This window comes from Protopterus annectens, chromosome 10.part0, assembly GCF_019279795.1.
Source record: "Protopterus annectens isolate FY-2018-M chromosome 10.part0, PAN1.0, whole genome shotgun sequence".
NCBI classification, from domain to species: Eukaryota; Metazoa; Chordata; order Ceratodontiformes; family Protopteridae; genus Protopterus; species Protopterus annectens.
The window spans coordinates 55,026,006-55,044,055 of NC_056744.1; the positions used below are offsets into that span (position 1 = coordinate 55,026,006).

The window sequence follows — 18,050 nt, forward strand, 5'->3', positions numbered from 1 at the left end:
CACATCCCTATAAGGGAGTCATGCAGGAAATACCTGTGCTTCAGGGCAGGATCTATGCATTATCAGTTCTCTGCACTTCTCTTTGGCTTATCCATGGCTCCCAGAGTATTCACAACTTGGCTGGCCTCAACCATTGCTTACTGCAGACGGAGAAATATTCAAATTTACCCGTACTTGGACGACTGCCTGATTCAGGCAGACAGTCAGGAACTGCTGCTGCAGTACCTGACATTTGTAAAAAACCTTCTAACCTCCCTGGGGGTTCATCAACGAAAAGAAATCAAAACTAGTCCCCAGTCAAAAGTTTGTATTCCTGGGAGCAAGCTTGGACACAGCATCCCAGATGGCATTCCTCACTCCAGAAAAACAAGCCTATCTGACAGATTATTTTACTCAAATGGCCACCAGAGCCCAGCTATCTGTAAGGAACATCTTGCAGGCCCTAGGGTTCATGGCCTCATGCATCCTACTAATTCCATATGCCAGACTGCATATGAGGAAACTTCAATGGTACTTAAAAAGTCTTTGGTGCCAACATTCTCAGGACCTGGAAACCGTCATTCCTATCATACCCTGTATAAGGACAGAGTGTATTGGTGGGCAGCAGCATGCAACCACAACAAGGGACTGTCCTTTACTCAACCCCACGCTGCCCAGACCCTAACCACAGATGCATCAGACTATGCCTGGGGGGCACACATAGACAGCAAGTGCATTCAGGGCCATTGGAGCCCAAGTCAAATACATCTGCACTTCAACCAAAAAGAGATGTTAGCTGTGCAGCACGCTCTGACAGCCTTCAGATCCCAACTCTCACCAGGACACCTGTTAATAAAAACAGACAACACCACAGTTATGTGGTACATCAACAAGCAGGGAGGAACCCACTTTGCAGGCTAGCCATGGCCCTGTGTAACACTGCCTTAGACATGCAGGTCGATCAGCAAGCTCAATTCCTGCCAGGCAAACAAAACTCACTGGCAGACAACTTAAGCAGAAATCTCCTAGACCCACACAAGTGGCAATTAAAGCCCAGCACCTTCAACATTCTGATTCAGAAATGGGGGATCCCAGAGGTGGATCTCTTTGCCACCAACTGCAATCACCAGCTCAGCCAATTCTGAACCAGGACACCTCATAGCAGGGCCTGGAAAGTGGATGCCCTATCCTTCCAGTGAGTAAACCTCTCAATCTGTGCTTTCCCCCTCTGCCCCTTCTCCAAAGAGTATTGCTCAAGATAAGACAGGACAGACCAAGGACAATTCTGATTGCCCTGGACTGGCCACGCCAGAACTGGTACCCACTCCTGCGCAGCCTGTCGCCGGTGCCACCCTGGCACCTACACCAGAACCCAACCCTGCTCTTTCATCAGGAGGGACAGATCTTGCATCCGCAACTGCAAACTCTAAATCTTGCAGCCTGGCTTATTCCTTGAAATCTACCCCAGTAACCAGCCTAAGCAAGCAGGTGCTGGACGTTATTCTTGAGGCCAGAAGACCCAGTACAATGAAATCCTATGCTGATGAGTGTAAAAGGTACTGCTCCTGGATTCAGTCTAAAGTCGAGGACACAACTCTGCCCTTCCTGCCTCTAATCCTGGATTACTTAGCAGATCTGCTCCACAGAGGCCTATCCTTCTCCTCCATTAAGATCCATGCCTCTGCCATTTTGGCTCGTTACAACACTGAGCCTCCTGTCTTCTCTCTCCCTCTTATCAAACGGTTCCTGAGAGGGGAAAACAACTTAAGGCCACCAAGGAGAGTACCCACCCCTGTTTGGGACCTTAACTTTGTACTGGAAAAGCTCACGCTACCCCCCCCCCCCCCCTTTGAGCCTGCAGTGTCAGCAGAGTTAAAATTCCTCTCTTGGAAAACAGCTTTACTTCTGGCCATCACTTCAGCTAGAAGAGTGTCAGAGCTACAAGCACTTACGGATGTGGAACCCTTCATTATTTTCCATGCTGACAGGGTTTCCCTCAGGACTAGCCCTTCCTTTATACCTAAAGTGGTGTCCAGTGTGACTCTCAACCAATTTATCCATTTACCAACCTTCTTCCCTAATCCTCAAAATAAAGGGGAAAGGATCCTGTACTCCTTGGACGTGCACAGACAGCTCAGATTCTACCTGGATAGGACTAAGCCCTTCAGGAAATCTAACCAGTTATTAGTCAGCTTTGCACCAGGGGCAGAGGGCAAGGCCATTTCAGAGCAAACAATTTCTAAATGGATAGCACACTGCATCCATTTCTGCTACAAGCACCATGGGAAACCAACCCCTCAGGGGGTCAGAACACATTCCACTAGGGCAACTTCTACCTCTACAGCATTCCTCAGGGGAATCCCTGCCATGGACATCCTGGAAGCTGCTACCTGGAGTTCTGTACATATCTTCACCAAGCATTACCACCTGCCTATTTTTTCTAAATCCAGGGTGAGTTTTGCAACAGCAGTCCTGCAAGGCATACTAGCCAGCCACAACTCTTCTTGACTGCCTCCACCCTTTTTCAGCTTTGAGAATCTACCCAAGTGTGATGACTGCAACAGTGAAACATGAAGAACATAGTACGGGTGTGTACACTTACCATAAATGTAGATGTTAGAGTGTATTCACTTTTACAGTCCTGGTTTCCCTCCCTCCAGCCCCCTTATATCTCTGTCTCTCTCCTCTCTATATTTAATACTCACCCCTTTCAGGGGTATTGGTATTGGTATTTACTTTTTACTGGGGGTGTTTTTCACCACCATATCTTAGTTCCCTATTTGGGGGGCTCCAGACATTTAGGGCAAGAAAAACTGATGTAATGGTGTCGGATGCCTGTTTTTATACCCCTGACAACCTGACATCAGTCCTAGAGTGACAGCAACCAATGCAGAAATACTAAGCCTCTGGTATTTGGGCTGAATGAGGGCTACATGCAGGCAAATAACCCAAGTGTGATGACTGCAACAGTGAATACACTTGAACATCTACATTTATGGTAAGTGCACACAACTGTACTTTTCCCTTCCTCCAGATAGGATTCAGGCTTTGATGCTGGTTGTTAAAACCCTTCTACAGACCCCATCCCTGACTGCTGCAGTGGTCCTCAGGGTTCTGGGGCTGATGGCATTGTCAATATTAACAATTCAGTTTGCATGTAACCACATGAGAATTCTGCTGTGGCTTTTGCAATGATAATGGTCTCAACTCCTGCAGTCAGCATCTGCAATGGTGGCTAGACTTCCCTCTTATTCACACTGGCAGACCTTTTGTACTTTAGAAGCAATTGTGACCATGGATGCCCTCTCATTGGGGTGGGTCATTACAACAGGATTGATGGTTCAAGATTTATGGATTCTAATGAGGCCAAGATTCACATAAATGTCATAGAGATGTAGGCAGTTCTCTTAGTGTTGCAGAAACCTCAGGACTGCCTTCCTCTGCATAGTGATTTCCATCCAAATGGACAACATGATAGTATTTTGGTACTTTAATAAACAAGGAGAAACCAGATTGTATCCCTTATGGCATGAAGCAGTGAGAGTTTATTAGTGGATAATGGCCTTGCACCATTTTCGTATAGGAACATGTATTCCAGGAGGTCTCGATTGCCTTGCAGGCTCAGCAGATCCATTCTTGATGCCTCATGAGTAGTCCCAATATCCAGTAGTTGTGAAATGGATCTTCTGTCACCGGGGCCTTCTGTCACTGCAGCTTCCCCTGCTGTGACCTTTTTGCCTCCCTGGACAACAACAAATGCATAAGGTACTTCACCATGATCCTATCAGAAGGACAGTCACCAAGGGATATTCTAACCCAGCAATGTCCTTCTGGTCTTCTATATGCCTTTCCACCCTTACTCCTGAGCCCCATGTTGTTTAAAGTGATCAACTGCAAGACTACTGCTATCCTCAAAGCATCCTTCTGGTCCAGACAGATTTAGTTCCCCTTTCTCAAGCCTCATCTCAGGGAACCCTCCCTGAATATTAGATCTATTGCAAGATCCCTTTTCTCACCCTTCTGGGAAGCCTCGTATGGATCTCCCTAACCCTTGTTTTCTCCAGTTCCAGTAATGACCAAAGACACATCCTTGTCATCCGACGGAATTAGGGTTCTGACCACCTCTTAGAGTCTACGGTTAGACATTACTGTGGAAAATTGAAACATTTTCTCATCTCTGCCTCATCTCAAAACAATGACCCCTTTTCAGCTTCTGTTCCAGATGTCCTCACTCAGGTTGTAGTTTTTCCTCCCTTACAGTGCAGCAAGCAGGTGTCTGTAATTTTCATGTGGAGCATGATTTGTAAGGTCTTTCTCAACAGAGGTTTCTTGCACAGGCCCTCAGTCAGGTGACCTATTCCCCCATGCAAATTAAACTTCATTTTGGAAGTATTGCCAAAACCTCCATTCAAACCAGCATCTTCTGTTTCACTGAAGTTCCTCTCATTTAAAACATTGTTTTAGGTAGTCATTACTTTGACTTGATGGGTTTTGGAGCTTCAGGCACTTTCCTCTTCTGCCTCTTACTTGTTTTTTCATAAGGGCAAAGTTTCTCTCCATACAAACCCATCTTTCTTCCTAAAGCAGCTTTCTGAAATGACTATGATGCAACCCTTTCACTTACCAGTGTTTTTTCCTAATCACTTTAACAAAGGAGGGTGCATTCTTCATACTTTGAATGCACATAGACAATTATGGTTCTAGCTACCTCGAACCAAAACTTTCAGGAAGGACTCCATATTTTTTGTTACCTTTGCAATGAATAAATTAGTCAGAAAAGTTTCCAAAGTTACACTTTCCAGATGGCTTTCAGACTGCATTGCTTATGTCTATGTTTCATACAACTGGCCATTGCTGGGTAAGCCCAAGGCTAATTCCACCAGCACAGTGGCAACCTCTGCTGGTTTCTTCAGGTGTTTGTCAATAGAAGAACTTTGTATAGCTGCCACTTGGTACTCCTTGTGCACACTCATTAAACAGTATTGACTGGGTTCCATTTCTAGGGCTAGAGCATCCTTTGGCATCTCTGTTTTTAAGGATTTCCCATCATGATGCCACCCTGATGTTCAAGTAGCTTGGGATTCTGACCCATAAGTCAGATCAGATAGACTGAATGAATAGGATACAAAAGTTATACATGTATCGTAACTCTAGAGCCTTTCATTCATGTTCATCCCACCTTTCCTTCCTTTCCCTTTCTACTTTCTTTTATGTCTCTTTTAAGTCGTAAAAGATGCTTCACCTTCTGTTGTTACTCAATTTATCATGTTTTTATATTTGTACATTTTGTGTATGTCCTCCTATATGGTTACTGCTGTGTTGCCTAACTCAGTCTGAGGTAATTTTAGGTCCTGGGGAGTTATGGAAAGAAAACTCTTAAAGGGGCTCGAAGCTAGAGCACTAATGATACTGAGCTGGCTCAAACAAGCGGCTCAAGGACCCACAATTCATATCGGACAGACATGAATGAAAGTGTCTAACATTATGATAAGTACATGACTTTCATTTTTGCTTTACGACTACAGACTAAGTGATTTGAGTTTGATGAAACACTCAGGTTCTTGATAATGTAGGATGGACATGCTATCCTGAGAGGATGAAGAATGTTGGGTAGAGATCTCTTTGATCAGTGTCAGGATTCAGAGCTCTGGGCTATAAGGCAAGTCTGCAATAAGGGCCTGGATCAGGCATATCCTCAATACACTCCTTATTGGCTGCCAAGTTCAACAACTAATGTCATTTCACTGTGAGGGGGCAGTAAGGCTAGACACTGATGATTAGCCACCACATCTCCTAATAGGTTTACTTGCTGAATAAGTATTGCTAATAAGCATCAAAAGATTGACTATGATATGTCAAGGGGCACACCTAGCACTAGGGTTACATCGATGACAGCATGGCTGGAGCAGCTGGGGGGATCTGAAGGTTGTACAGGCATATCAATTGGGAAAAAAAGCTGAAGGCTAAGCAGAGCTGGCTAAGGGAGCAAAACTGTCAATTTGCTTTGTTGACTTGTACTTAGAACCTGTTTTAAGTCTATATAATTATAATATATGTCTGTGTGTATGTATGTGTGTGCATATATGTGTGTGTGTGTATATATATATATATATATATATATATATATATATCTGTGTATACCTAATCTATCCTAATCTCTCTCTCTCTCATATATATATATATATATATATATATATATATATATATATATATATATATATGGAAGCCCTTCGTTTGTTTGAACTTTCAAATGTTCGAAACTCATATGGCCGACACCATATCAGCAAACGTTTGAAAGGCCGACAAATGATAGCGGAGATCCCCCTTTCCTGCACTGTAGTGCGATCTCAGAATGAGAATATTTGAGTAGCAAGGGGTGTGGGTGGCACAGGGGGGCTTGCCCCCCCCACATAACACAATTTTATTGTGTTTACGGGTAGGTAAATGGTCCTAATTCAGGATGTCGGTCTTTCGGAATGTCGATCATATGGTGTTGGCCATATGAAAGTCGGCATTCTGAATGGTCGACATTCTGAAGTAGACCCATATATATTGTAATTCCCAGAATTTCTGCTTATAAAAATGAAATTTAATTTTTCTAAAAACAATAATTCAGTGTCCCAACTTTTGATAGTTGTTTTAATATATATTTTTATGAATTCATACTTATAGTAGACATCTGTGTCTGTTAAATTTTATGTTTGACAAAAACAGGTGTGGCAGTGAACATTATAAGTCAATTTACCTTTATTTTCCATACTCGTAGATGCTGCTATGTTTATTCTTTGAAATATTTTATTAATTCTGTAAAAGTTTCTAGCAATGACTAAACCCAGTTTCAGTCTCTTTCACAGTACTGTTCTCTTGGATTTTGACATTCACTTTTTTCCTTCTTTCTTTCTACATCGTCTAGGTGACCTATGGCTCCTTTGACTACACGTCTCTGTTGTATTTGTCTGACTACGGACAAGATTTTGGGGGAGGTCGGTTTATATTTATTGATGAAGGCGCAAACAGAACTGTAGAACCCAAATTTGGTAAGAATGTTTTGTGCGTTTTGCAAAAAATATTAATGTAAGCTAAAATTTGGACCCTTTGTCTTTTAGGGCAAATGAAGCTACATGGTCAGTTTTTCAACCAACGCAGGAGTAATTTAAAATTGATATGTAGTTAATATACTTTTATTTTAAAAAGTGGCATTACCAGTGATGGCCACATGATGTCACTAATTGTATTGCACATCAATACATGTAATTTCATCCTTGTGTTGACCATGAGCAGTAAGCCATCTGGCAGAGAATGCATTTAAAAGTATGGATAAAAATGCATATTTTTATGCTGACCTAAAGTAGTTGAAAGGCTAGATCTGTTTCAGTAAGTAGTTTAATAAATGAAATATCTTTTTTTTACTTTCCATATACATATATAAAAACGCAGACACTCAATATTATGTATATGTGTGACTGTATATATGCAGTACATATGATACTGAGATGTTTCTAAGAAAGAGTTTATTTTATATCAAAACCTAGTCTGACATATAACCAGAATAACACTTTTTTATTTATGTAAGACATTGCAAGGGACTACCCAGTGTCAAGCTTTCATTCACCCTCTCAGAGTCAAGACTGTTTAACTGATGAACTGCATATTCAGCAAGGGTAGAAAAATACATTTAACAACAATCATTATTTCTATTGGAGGAGATCTGCTCTTAATTTATGAGTGCTTTTTCATGGCTGTGAACAAATCTGCAAATTATTTAACAGGCAAATCAAAAGACAGTTTCCACACAAAGACACTATATAAATAAAATCTGCAGTGCAGCTCATGAAAGTCTAAAACATGTTTCCCCTCTTTACATTTTGAACTTTCCCTGTTAGTTCACAAGGTCAAAGTGTCCCGTGAAAAGTATGTCTGATACTTTCAAAAGCACAGTTGTCTATCATATATTATCTTGGTATGTACACACATGCTTTAACATTTCTGAAAAATATCACACCATAAAGGAGAATCTCATTTGAAGAAGAAGCAAGAGTCACCGTGTTTTTTTTTTTATTGTACAGGAGAATCTTTTGCAGCATTTTGAAAAATAAAAATCTCGTAAGATCTATGTTAAGCTCCGAGCTCAACCTGCTGGCTTGATTAGTTTAAATCTATTTGGACACATGTCTAAATTGGTTTGGTGGTATCATTATAAGATACACGCAAGGGAGAGCTTTGGGGTACTGCTCTGACCATAGGAGCTTCCATGTGCTAGGACAAAAATTCATATGCAAAGTAGGGATAGAAATGAAGTTGATTGGTCACATGCAGAGCAGTAGAATAATGCCACTGACCAGAAAATATGGCTGAACACTGAACAACAGATTTGGTTTTCTGTGGTGTGCATGTGGCCCCATAATCCTATTGAAGGGGGGGCTGTGTCTTCTACTTTAATAAACTCTGAGATTGTTATCATATTAATCACTGCTGCATTAGTATTAGCTATATGGGTTATATCCTGCCAAGGATATAACAGACAGCCAGCCTCCAAAGCTTCAGATTCTGAAATCATTAGGCAGCTAGTTCAAGCTGAACTGTCTAAAAACACAACATTGAGCATCAAGCCCTTCAGAGCTTTCTTGCCACCAAAGAGGCACTGCTGTGTGGGCTTTCAAGGATCAGCAGGTGGCATGTGATGCTCCTTTGCTGGGCAGATACATTTCCTTTGGGGGAAAAGCCTTCCACATTTTAAATTTATTATGTAAATGTACTTTACTGGTTAGGAAAGTTGTTTTATTTTTATCTAGGAGCTTTGATTTTAATGAACTATCGCAAAACTTAATTGTACTTTTAAATGGGAGCTTGTTTTTTTCCTGTCAGTTTAAAAACATTTTTTTTTCTGTGGAGAAACCATGTTTATTTCACTTTCTGGGGATGGTAAAATGTATTTAAGTGCTTTTTACTGTATTTTTTTGGGGGGATGACTTTTAACAACTTTAAATTGTTACCATGTTATGCTACTTGTTTTCCCCAGGAAACAGGCACCATTTTCAGCTTGATCATGGAATGCACTACCAGTTCCATGGTTGGTTCTTCTTCCAGCCACAGAAAGAAAAAGTTAAGTAAACAGCTTTTGCCACCATAACAAACTAGAAGTTTGCCTCAGCCACAGGTGGGTGACTCTGCTGTGGCCAAAACTGGTTCCTCAGACCACTCATCTTTTACCTGATCCCTCTGGTGTAGTGCCTACAGCCACTATGGATCGGGGGTTAGCCATGTCCTGTGCAGCTGTTAGGGTCTGCTTAATGTCTGGTTAGTGTTCAAGAGAGAGCCACTGTTGGTCCTGTGCAAGGGAACAGGAAAGTCAGAATGTTGGGCCCATCCCTGTGGAAATTCCATTAACAACTCTGTTGGCCACATTTTTCATGTCAGAAAGAAACAGAAACTGAAAAATAAGCATGCCTCTGCTCCTCCTCAAATTTCTCTGGACAGGAATAGTTTACTAGATCTGGCTCAGGGTCTAATTCAGGTTATCGATCCTTCTTATAAGGTGGTTTCTGGTAAAAGAAAAAGTAATGCTGGTTTTCCTGAAGAGATTCAATATTCTGAATCTAGACAGGAAGATGAAGGTACAGATGCAGGATTTTCTTCTCAGATTTCTGATTCAGATTCAGAGGAGAGCACAATATATGTTTCTCTCTGTAAGTGTTTCTCTTTCTTTGAGACTATTTACAGTGTGTGCCAGTGTTTTCAGTGAGAGAACACTGTGGTTTTTCAGTCCCTCAGAAAATACTATGATCTGTTATAACTTGAATTTCCAGAATCTTCACCCATTCCTCCAGTGCTGTCAGCATTGCAGGATGTCTGTGTGTCACTGCCTACAGTTTTCCTAATAGTCTGCTGACTTTGAAAAGGCAGATAGATTGTATGAAGTTCCTCAGTCTTTTAAGTTTTTATACACTCATCATAAACATAACCCAGCAGCTATAGCTATGTATATCTAGATCTCTTTTAAGGTTTCCAACTCAGATTTTTAGTTATGTTAAGGAATATGTCAGTATTTTGGGTTTCATGACATGTGTGATTCTCGTGACACCCCTGGCAAGACTCTACATATGAAAGCTGCAATAGTATCTGAAGTTTGTCTCATCCCAGCAACGACACTCAAGTATCTTTTCAAATCCCAGGTCTGGGAGTTTTCAGAAGAGAAATCACTTAGTGGAGACAGAAAATATCATTAAATCCAAGTCTCTCCTTCACTTCCCTGCTCCTAAGCAGTCAGTCACTACCACTTTCTTGGGCTTTGCTTGGGGAGCAGTTTCAAGAGGGATAAAAGTGCAAGATGTGTGGCACACCAAGGACAGAGTCAAGCACATAATGCCAGGAGCAAGTACCACAAAGTTACGCAGAGAATGGATCTACTCTGACATGGACAGAGGTGTTTGATAAACCCTGGACCAAGATCAACTTCACCTGATTCTGTTGATGATAGGGTGTTAATGCCCATTAGTCACCTTTTTGGTTAGGAACTGCAGCAGATATTAATGGAGGCAAGAAAGCCTGTTAATAGAAAATCATATATTAGCAAATGGAAAAGTTTTCGAGTTGGTGCCAACAACATAACTAGTACGTATTCAGGGCTAGGCTTCCTCTTTTTTACAGTATTTGCGTGAGTTACTATTCTTTGGCCTTTCTTACTTTTCCATCAGGATTAATTTATTGGCCATCTCAACATGTCTTCTCATGGATACCTCACTATCAATGCATTCTCTTGTCAAAATGTTTTTGAAAGGGATTTTGCATAAGAGACCATCAAGAAATTTGGTGGCTCCTCCTTGGGATCTTAATTTTGTGTTAGAGAAGCTAACACTTGCTTCTTTTGAATCAACTCACCAGGCTGATTTGAGGTTCTTAGCATGGAAAGTGTTTTACTGGTTGCTCTGATCTGTGCAGAAAGAATATCTGGGTTGCAAGCTCTTATGGTGAGTTAACCCTATCTCATTTTCCACAGTGACAGGGTTTCTTCGAGAACTAATCCTTCTTTTATGTTGAAAGTGGTATCTGAGTTTACTTTAAGCCAAATTATCCATCTCCCTGTTTTCTTTCCCAAACCGTAAAAATGAGTGTGAAAGGGTAGTCCATACCCTGGATGCCAACAGACAACTCAGGTACTATCTTGACAGAAGTAAATCTTTCAGATCTTTGGAATCTTTCAGATCTTTGGATCAGTTTATTTCTTGTGAAGGTAAGGAGGCAGGAAAACCTGTGTCAAAACAGATTATTTAAAAATGGTTGTCTAAGGCTATTACCTTTTGTTATACTCACCACAAAAAAAGATTCCAGACAGATCAAAGCCCACTCTACCAGGGCCCTGGCTTCATCTGTGGCTTTTTGGAAAAGGCTGGATTCTAGAAGTATTCTAGAAGCAGCAACTTAGTCCACTGTATGTGCTTTTACAAAGCGCACTGATTTTGATTCCTTCTCTAGTTCTATATCAGGCTTTGCAAGTACCATTGTCCAAGGACTCCAGGACACTTCTCCTTCCACTTCCCAAAAGTTGTCAGAGTACTCTACTTATATAGCTATAGCTACTGCTCAGTGATGACTATCATGAACATAGCATAATTGTGTAAGTACCAAAACAGTAGATATTCAAATGATTTTTGATTACGCCAAGGTGTGTCTGTCTGTAAATACATATATATATATATATATATATATATATATATATATATATATATATATATATATGTATATATATGGGTCTACTTTGTTTCATTGAAAGCTCATTTCACTGGATTTCAGTTGAACCCGTCCAAATTGCTGAAAGGTGAAATTACTGAAAACTCATTTCACCGAATCTCATTTCACTCAAGTGAAGTACTGGCACTGTGTAGAGTACTGTAAGGCAAGTAAAAGGTATATGCCCTTTTCCCCACTGTAGTGTGAATCTGGAGTTAGTATATATTGTTGGGGGGGTGTTGTGGGCACAGCCCCCCACATTGGGGGGTATCGTGGCCATAGCCCTCCACCTAGTTTGGTTTTATATTATATTTCACCAAAAGCTTCAAAACAATACATTTAAAACCATAGACATGCACATGTACAACACCAATGACTAACTCTTTCCATAAGACAATATAAACCCAAACTAGGTGGGGGGCTACGCCCCAACACCCCCCAATGTGGGGGCTGTGCCCCTCACACACCCCAACTATATATACTAACTCCAGGATCGCACTATGGTGGGGAAAAGGGCATATACCTTTTACTTGCCTTACAGTACTCTACACAGTGCCAGTACTTCACTTCAGTGAAATGAGATAAGGTGAAATGAGTTTTCAGTAATTTGAGCTTTCAGCAGTTTGGACAGGGTGAACTGAAATTCAGTCAAATGATCTTTCAATGAAAAAAAAACAGACCTATATATATATATATATATATATATATATATATATAGTGTATGTGTATATTTTTACTCCTATCTATGTCCTGTCAGGGCTCAGCTTACCTGTCTCAGTTGGCTTGAAAGCTCTGAAGGGCTTAGTACTCAAACCTGTATTTTTAGGCAGCTCAGCTTGAGTTGCCTAAAGGCTTTGTAAGCTGGCCGGCTGTTATATCCTTGGCAGGATATAAACCATATAGCAAAGGCTACTGCAACACTAATCATTTGAATATCTACTGTTGTGGTAAGTTTACCTACACAACTGTTCTATTTCACATTCAGTGTTGTCCTGTCAGCTGATTGCACTGTTTTTCTACTTTGCATGTGATTAAATGTTTTAAACCACCAGAGGTATATATTTGAATATTTATGGGTCTTTATTCTATGATTTGAAAAGAGACAGGAATCGTAATTAATCTGTCTTGGATGTAGAGGGAGATATATAACAGACTTGTACTTACTCAACAGGAATGGACAGTGTACGGAAATAAATACTTTTCATCTAAGAAAGTACGCAAAAGTAGCACTTGTGAGCTGAAACAGTAAAGGGTAAATTTTAGGATGTATTTCAGAAATATTTTTTTGTTAAAAGGATTGGTGAGCAGCCTCTCATCAAAAAGATGAATTGACAGCAGTTTAGTTCAGAGGGTTAAAAGTATGTGCTGTTAACAAGATTTATTGTGTGATCCTGAGTTTGAGTCCCAGCACATGCTTATAATGAGGTTTTGATAGACTACTTTCTATAATTGATAACTACAGATGTGGGCAAAGGAGATTGTGTGGATGTGATATTCTTGTAATTTAGGAAAGTGTTGCATTTCATTTTCATGCTAAATGCTTTTGGAAAGATGCAAAAGGAGAGGAGGTGAGCCAAGGATGACAAAGTGAGTAGAAAACTGGCTACGAGGAAACGGACACTAGTGGCACGTATGCTGTAAAAGGAGAGTGGGTGACAAACAGGGTATGGTTGTAGTAGAATGGGTCCTGTCCTGTTCAGTGTATTTGCTTCTTATAACATATTGGGAATGGAAAATAAAGTAAATCTCTGTGATGCTGATAAAAAAAAGATTAAGTGACTGAAGAGCTAGCCTAAATCCCCTTGGATGCAGTAAGAATGGGTGGAGAGATGGAGTCATATTTCAGTGCTAACAAATATAAAGTGCTAAACCCAGAAGAGAATTATTCACTAGCAGATGTTACATGAGGGGATACAGGACACAAAAAAGACCTGCACTCTCAGTATATATTGCTGATATCAATCAAGTCCCCTTCAAGTCTTCATAAACCTTATTGTAAAGGCCTTTCAGTAAAGAATCCTGCATTTGAGCCTGAATTTTAGCATGTAACAAATAGTCATAGGATGTCTCAAAATTTAGTCAGTGGCTCAGTGAAGACAAATTATTCCTGAACTTGAATAATATGAAAAACATGCTGTTAAGAACACTCCAAAGTTTTAGAAAAGTCTCCTGTACCAGGAGCATCGCAGTAAAGACACCATTAAAAAAGTACAAATCTACAAATATCTGGGTGTTTTGTTAGACCCCTCTCTCAACTTTCAACATTACCTCAAGGTAACAAAAAGCAAAGTCAACAAACTTATATTTTGGGCTAGAAAAATGTCACATTTCCTATATTATTAAGACAAGGCATCTATATGCAAATGTGTTCTCTTCCCCTTAATTGCTTTCCTCTTAAAAAACACCTATTTCTATTCTGAGGTACCTCCATCAACATTGCAGATTTATAAGGATCTCCCTATGAAGAGAACACCACTTCACAAAGTCCAAGTGGTTGCCCATTTCTCAAAGAATCGCACTTCTACTAGGGTCCATGATTTTCAAATTCATGTGTATGGAGTTCAGCCTTTTCCTCGCCAAAAGAAAGGAAGCCACAATACAGCCTCTGATCTGTTTCTGTCCTTCTCTACCCCAACATAGTCATCTTTACACAAGACTAATATTGAAACAATTGAACTTTAATCCTACTTTGACTTAGGAATGGGGTCCATTCCTATCATGGTATTAGAAACCCAAAAGAGTTGGAGAAATTAAAAAGACTAAAACACAAAGAACATGCTTTTCTTTGTCCTGGGCCCCAAAATATGGGAATACATACCCAAACAAGAAAGAGGCACTTTTCTTCACAACTTTTGGGAAAGAACTCAAAGTGCTGCCCTTTAAAAAACAAAATGTATATACATCAGTAAAAGAAATGTCACATAGCCCTGAGACTGGCTTCTTATCAAAATACCTCAGCCGGCAATGTTAACCCAAGTACTTAACTTCTGCCATGAGTTCCATCTCTAGTAGTGCATGCATCAACCAATGGTGTACAAAACTTACAATACTGAATTGCAACACTGCAGTTATATGTATCCTTGTATAATGTACACTGTTCTTCAAAATAGTTTAGTACATGTTTTTTTCATTGAATGTATTCCTCATTCTGACTTTTGTGTGTGTGTGTAAATATACACCTGGATCAAGCATGAAAATGGTACACTGGAATCAGTGCTGTATACAGTTAAATTCATAAATGAAATAATAAATGTGTTCTGTCAATACCATGAGACTTTTCCTAGTCACAGTCAATGTCCCTGCCCAGTTGAAAATGTCCACACTAATCTTCATTTATCCCATGAATAGTAGCCCTTCTCTCAGAACACTGCTATTACACTTCTCCTTCCTCCATTAATTATACTGCAGGTAGTCACAAGTCTTTGAAAATGACATTTTTAGAAGTTTGACTAGCAGCTTTCTTTTTACAGGACTTTTTTTTATAAAAAAAAAAACTTCTACATATTCCCAAATCTTGACTCATATCCTCTGTGCCAAGTGAGGCCTTTAGTAGTTTCTCATACCCACTGTTGTTTTTCAAAGATCTGGTAATAATATTTGGCTCATTGGTCTCTGTCTTATCTCTGCGGATGGTAGATAAAGTATTTCAGATGGAATTATGTGGATATTCTTAGAACATCTGAATGACAGACATAGATGTAAAGAAAATTAATTTTTAAAAAAGTCATCTAGGTGAATCAGTATGACTGGTTCACAGTCATTTTAAATCATATTTCATGTTGTGTACCTCTTCTAGATTTAGTGAACGGTGCTGCATAAAGTATTTTTTTTCTGTTGTTAATTAGGAGGTGTACTTATGTGACAGCATTTTCAAGATTTAAAAAGGCCTCTGTTTTATTTCCCAGACAGAAATATTAGCAGAGCATTTGATGCATCAAATGTTGTTTTATTTGTCCCTTGCTATTTCACAAAACTGAGCAATGTCCATCACTTAATTTTAAAATATGGATCTTACGCAGTTTTTATACTTTCAGAGAGAAATGACACATAATTTTGTCCATAATCAAAGTAATTTGTTCTCATAAATTCTACTATTCTGCCAGTTGTGCCGCTATTTTACAGCTAGTAAACTTTTCTAATAAGTTTTGGAGCTTTTTCATGCTTCACAGAAAGTTGCTTTCACATTCTCTTTAATTTCAAAAATGAACAAGTGAATGTAATGTAAATTAATGGTTGCTTGGGTTAACTACATATATTAGCATTGTATATTCAGTTTGAGTGGCTTATTTTCTGCATAGTACTGACTTTGTTGCAGAAAGCAATCAATACTATGGAAGGTATAATCTGAAGATGTGAACTCTTACTGTGCATTGAACATTTAGCAAATTTGTTGTGAAATATAAATGGCATTTTCTAGCAGAATTAATTTGCAAGAACAAAGAACAGTGCCTCACATAAAGCTGTACTAAGCATGTCTTAAGTACTTTTATAAATACAATTGTGTTTCAAAGTAGTGACATTTGCTAATGTTCACGTGTAGCTTTGGATAGCTTATTAGAATTTATACATGTCTGATTCAATTATTATGTATGAAGTTAGTGATGGTGTTAAAGAGGCTAAGGCATAAGATGTAACGACCTGCAACTCCGGTTCATTAATTGCCAGAGTGATTCTGAAGGGAGTAAGTAACAGAGAAAATTGGTTATTATAAATTATCTTCACCTTATAAATGGAAATTCAAAACATAAAATTATAATATAGACAGAATAATTATAACATAATATATATATATATATATCACCAAAACAGTAAAAGCACAGTTTGTACATTGACCTGTAAAGTAATAAAGCTCAGCGGTCAACAATAGGAACAAATAAAACATTAGAACAAAACTGAGTTGAAACATTTCTTTAAACCTCTATGAATACAATGCTAATGTTTGTGTTCTTAGTGTTTGACACTTGAAAGCTGTTGTGTAATATAAAGCACATTGAGTTGAAGTTTATGAAATAATAACCTTATTCTCCAAGTCATTAAACACCACTGCCTGGCACACATTACTGAATGCTGTTCTTCTTCTTCTTCTTTTGGCTTTTTCCCGGTTAGGGGTCGCCACAGCGGATCACCTGTCCGCTCATGATTGGCAGTGGAGTTTTACAGTGTCGAGTTGCCAGCCCAGCGCCCAACCTTCCACAGAAGGCACACACACACACCTAGGGCCAATTTAGAGTGTCCAATCCACCTACAGCATGTCTTTGGGATGTGAGAGGAAACCGGAGCACCTGGAGGAAACCCACGCGACCACAGGGAGGACATGCAGACTCCACACAGAAGGCACCCTAGCCGAGGATTGAACCAGAGAACCTCTTGCTGTGAGGCGGCAACGCTAACCGCTGCACCACTGTGGCTGCCCTACATTACTGAATGCTGTTACAATTCAAATATCTGAAGATAAATGCATTAATCAGTAGAATCAGGTTGGAGTCCAGCAATAAAATTATAACTCTGGTCAGCACTATGCTAATGCATAAGAAGAAAGAAAATTGTAGGATGTCTGCAAATATAATATTTTATTCCTTTCTATTCTTGTGTAGTTTAAAAAGATTTTTCAGTAGACCTCATCAATATGTTACTGATACTTTTTTTATTTGTGTTGAAATATGGAGGTAATTAAACTTGGGAAGTCCTGTGTTATTATTAGTGAGCGCATACAACTATTGCATAATTTGCACTGATCTGTTTGGGGTTTCTTTTGGTTAAATTTTGATAATTTTTCACTATTATTTCTACCTTGCGTAATTTTATTGTACAGCTGTTGGCAACATTAGAGCATTATTGCAGTAACCTAAACTATATGAGTTATATCTTACCTAGGATATGACCAATTGGCCATCTTTCAAAGCTTTAGGACACCTTCCACATGCCCTAACTGCAGAGTTGATTGAACAGAGGCAGATAAAAGCAACAGTTATGGTGCCAAAAGCTTTAGCGCTTTATTGATGCTTTTTGCATGCTTTGTGGAACTGATGATAGGTTAACAGTCCCTCAAGTTTGGGCAGATAAATTCCCTTTACAAAAGCATTCCACTATTATTTTTGTAAGGAAATTGTGTTTTTTAATATAATATTTACTGAGTATCCTAGGAAGTGTATTTTTTATGGACTGTCATTACTGTTCAGGGAGGTTTTACTGAAAGAATGCTTGTATGAACTTTCTGTAAAAAAAAATTTTTTTTTCTTTATTTTTTCTACATTTTTATGTGTAGGGCAGAATTTGATGCTTTTGAGGACTGTCATTAATATTTTTAATTCAGAAGCCTTACTTTGTGGTGTTAGGAGTTTACC

The 18,050-nt window shown here is 39.3% G+C and overlaps 1 protein-coding gene across 2 annotated transcripts in view; it reads left to right on the forward strand.

Moving 5' to 3' along the window:
• The window catches only part of OGFOD3 (2-oxoglutarate and iron dependent oxygenase domain containing 3), a 964,739-nt gene that overhangs the window by 925,638 nt on the left and 21,051 nt on the right, over positions 1 to 18,050 (forward strand). For both annotated transcript variants that reach the window (XM_044085017.1, XM_044085018.1), the window contains one exon: positions 6,893 to 7,016. In XM_044085017.1, the coding sequence (XP_043940952.1) occupies positions 6,893 to 7,016 (124 nt within the window). The remainder of the gene's footprint in view (positions 1 to 6,892; positions 7,017 to 18,050) is intronic.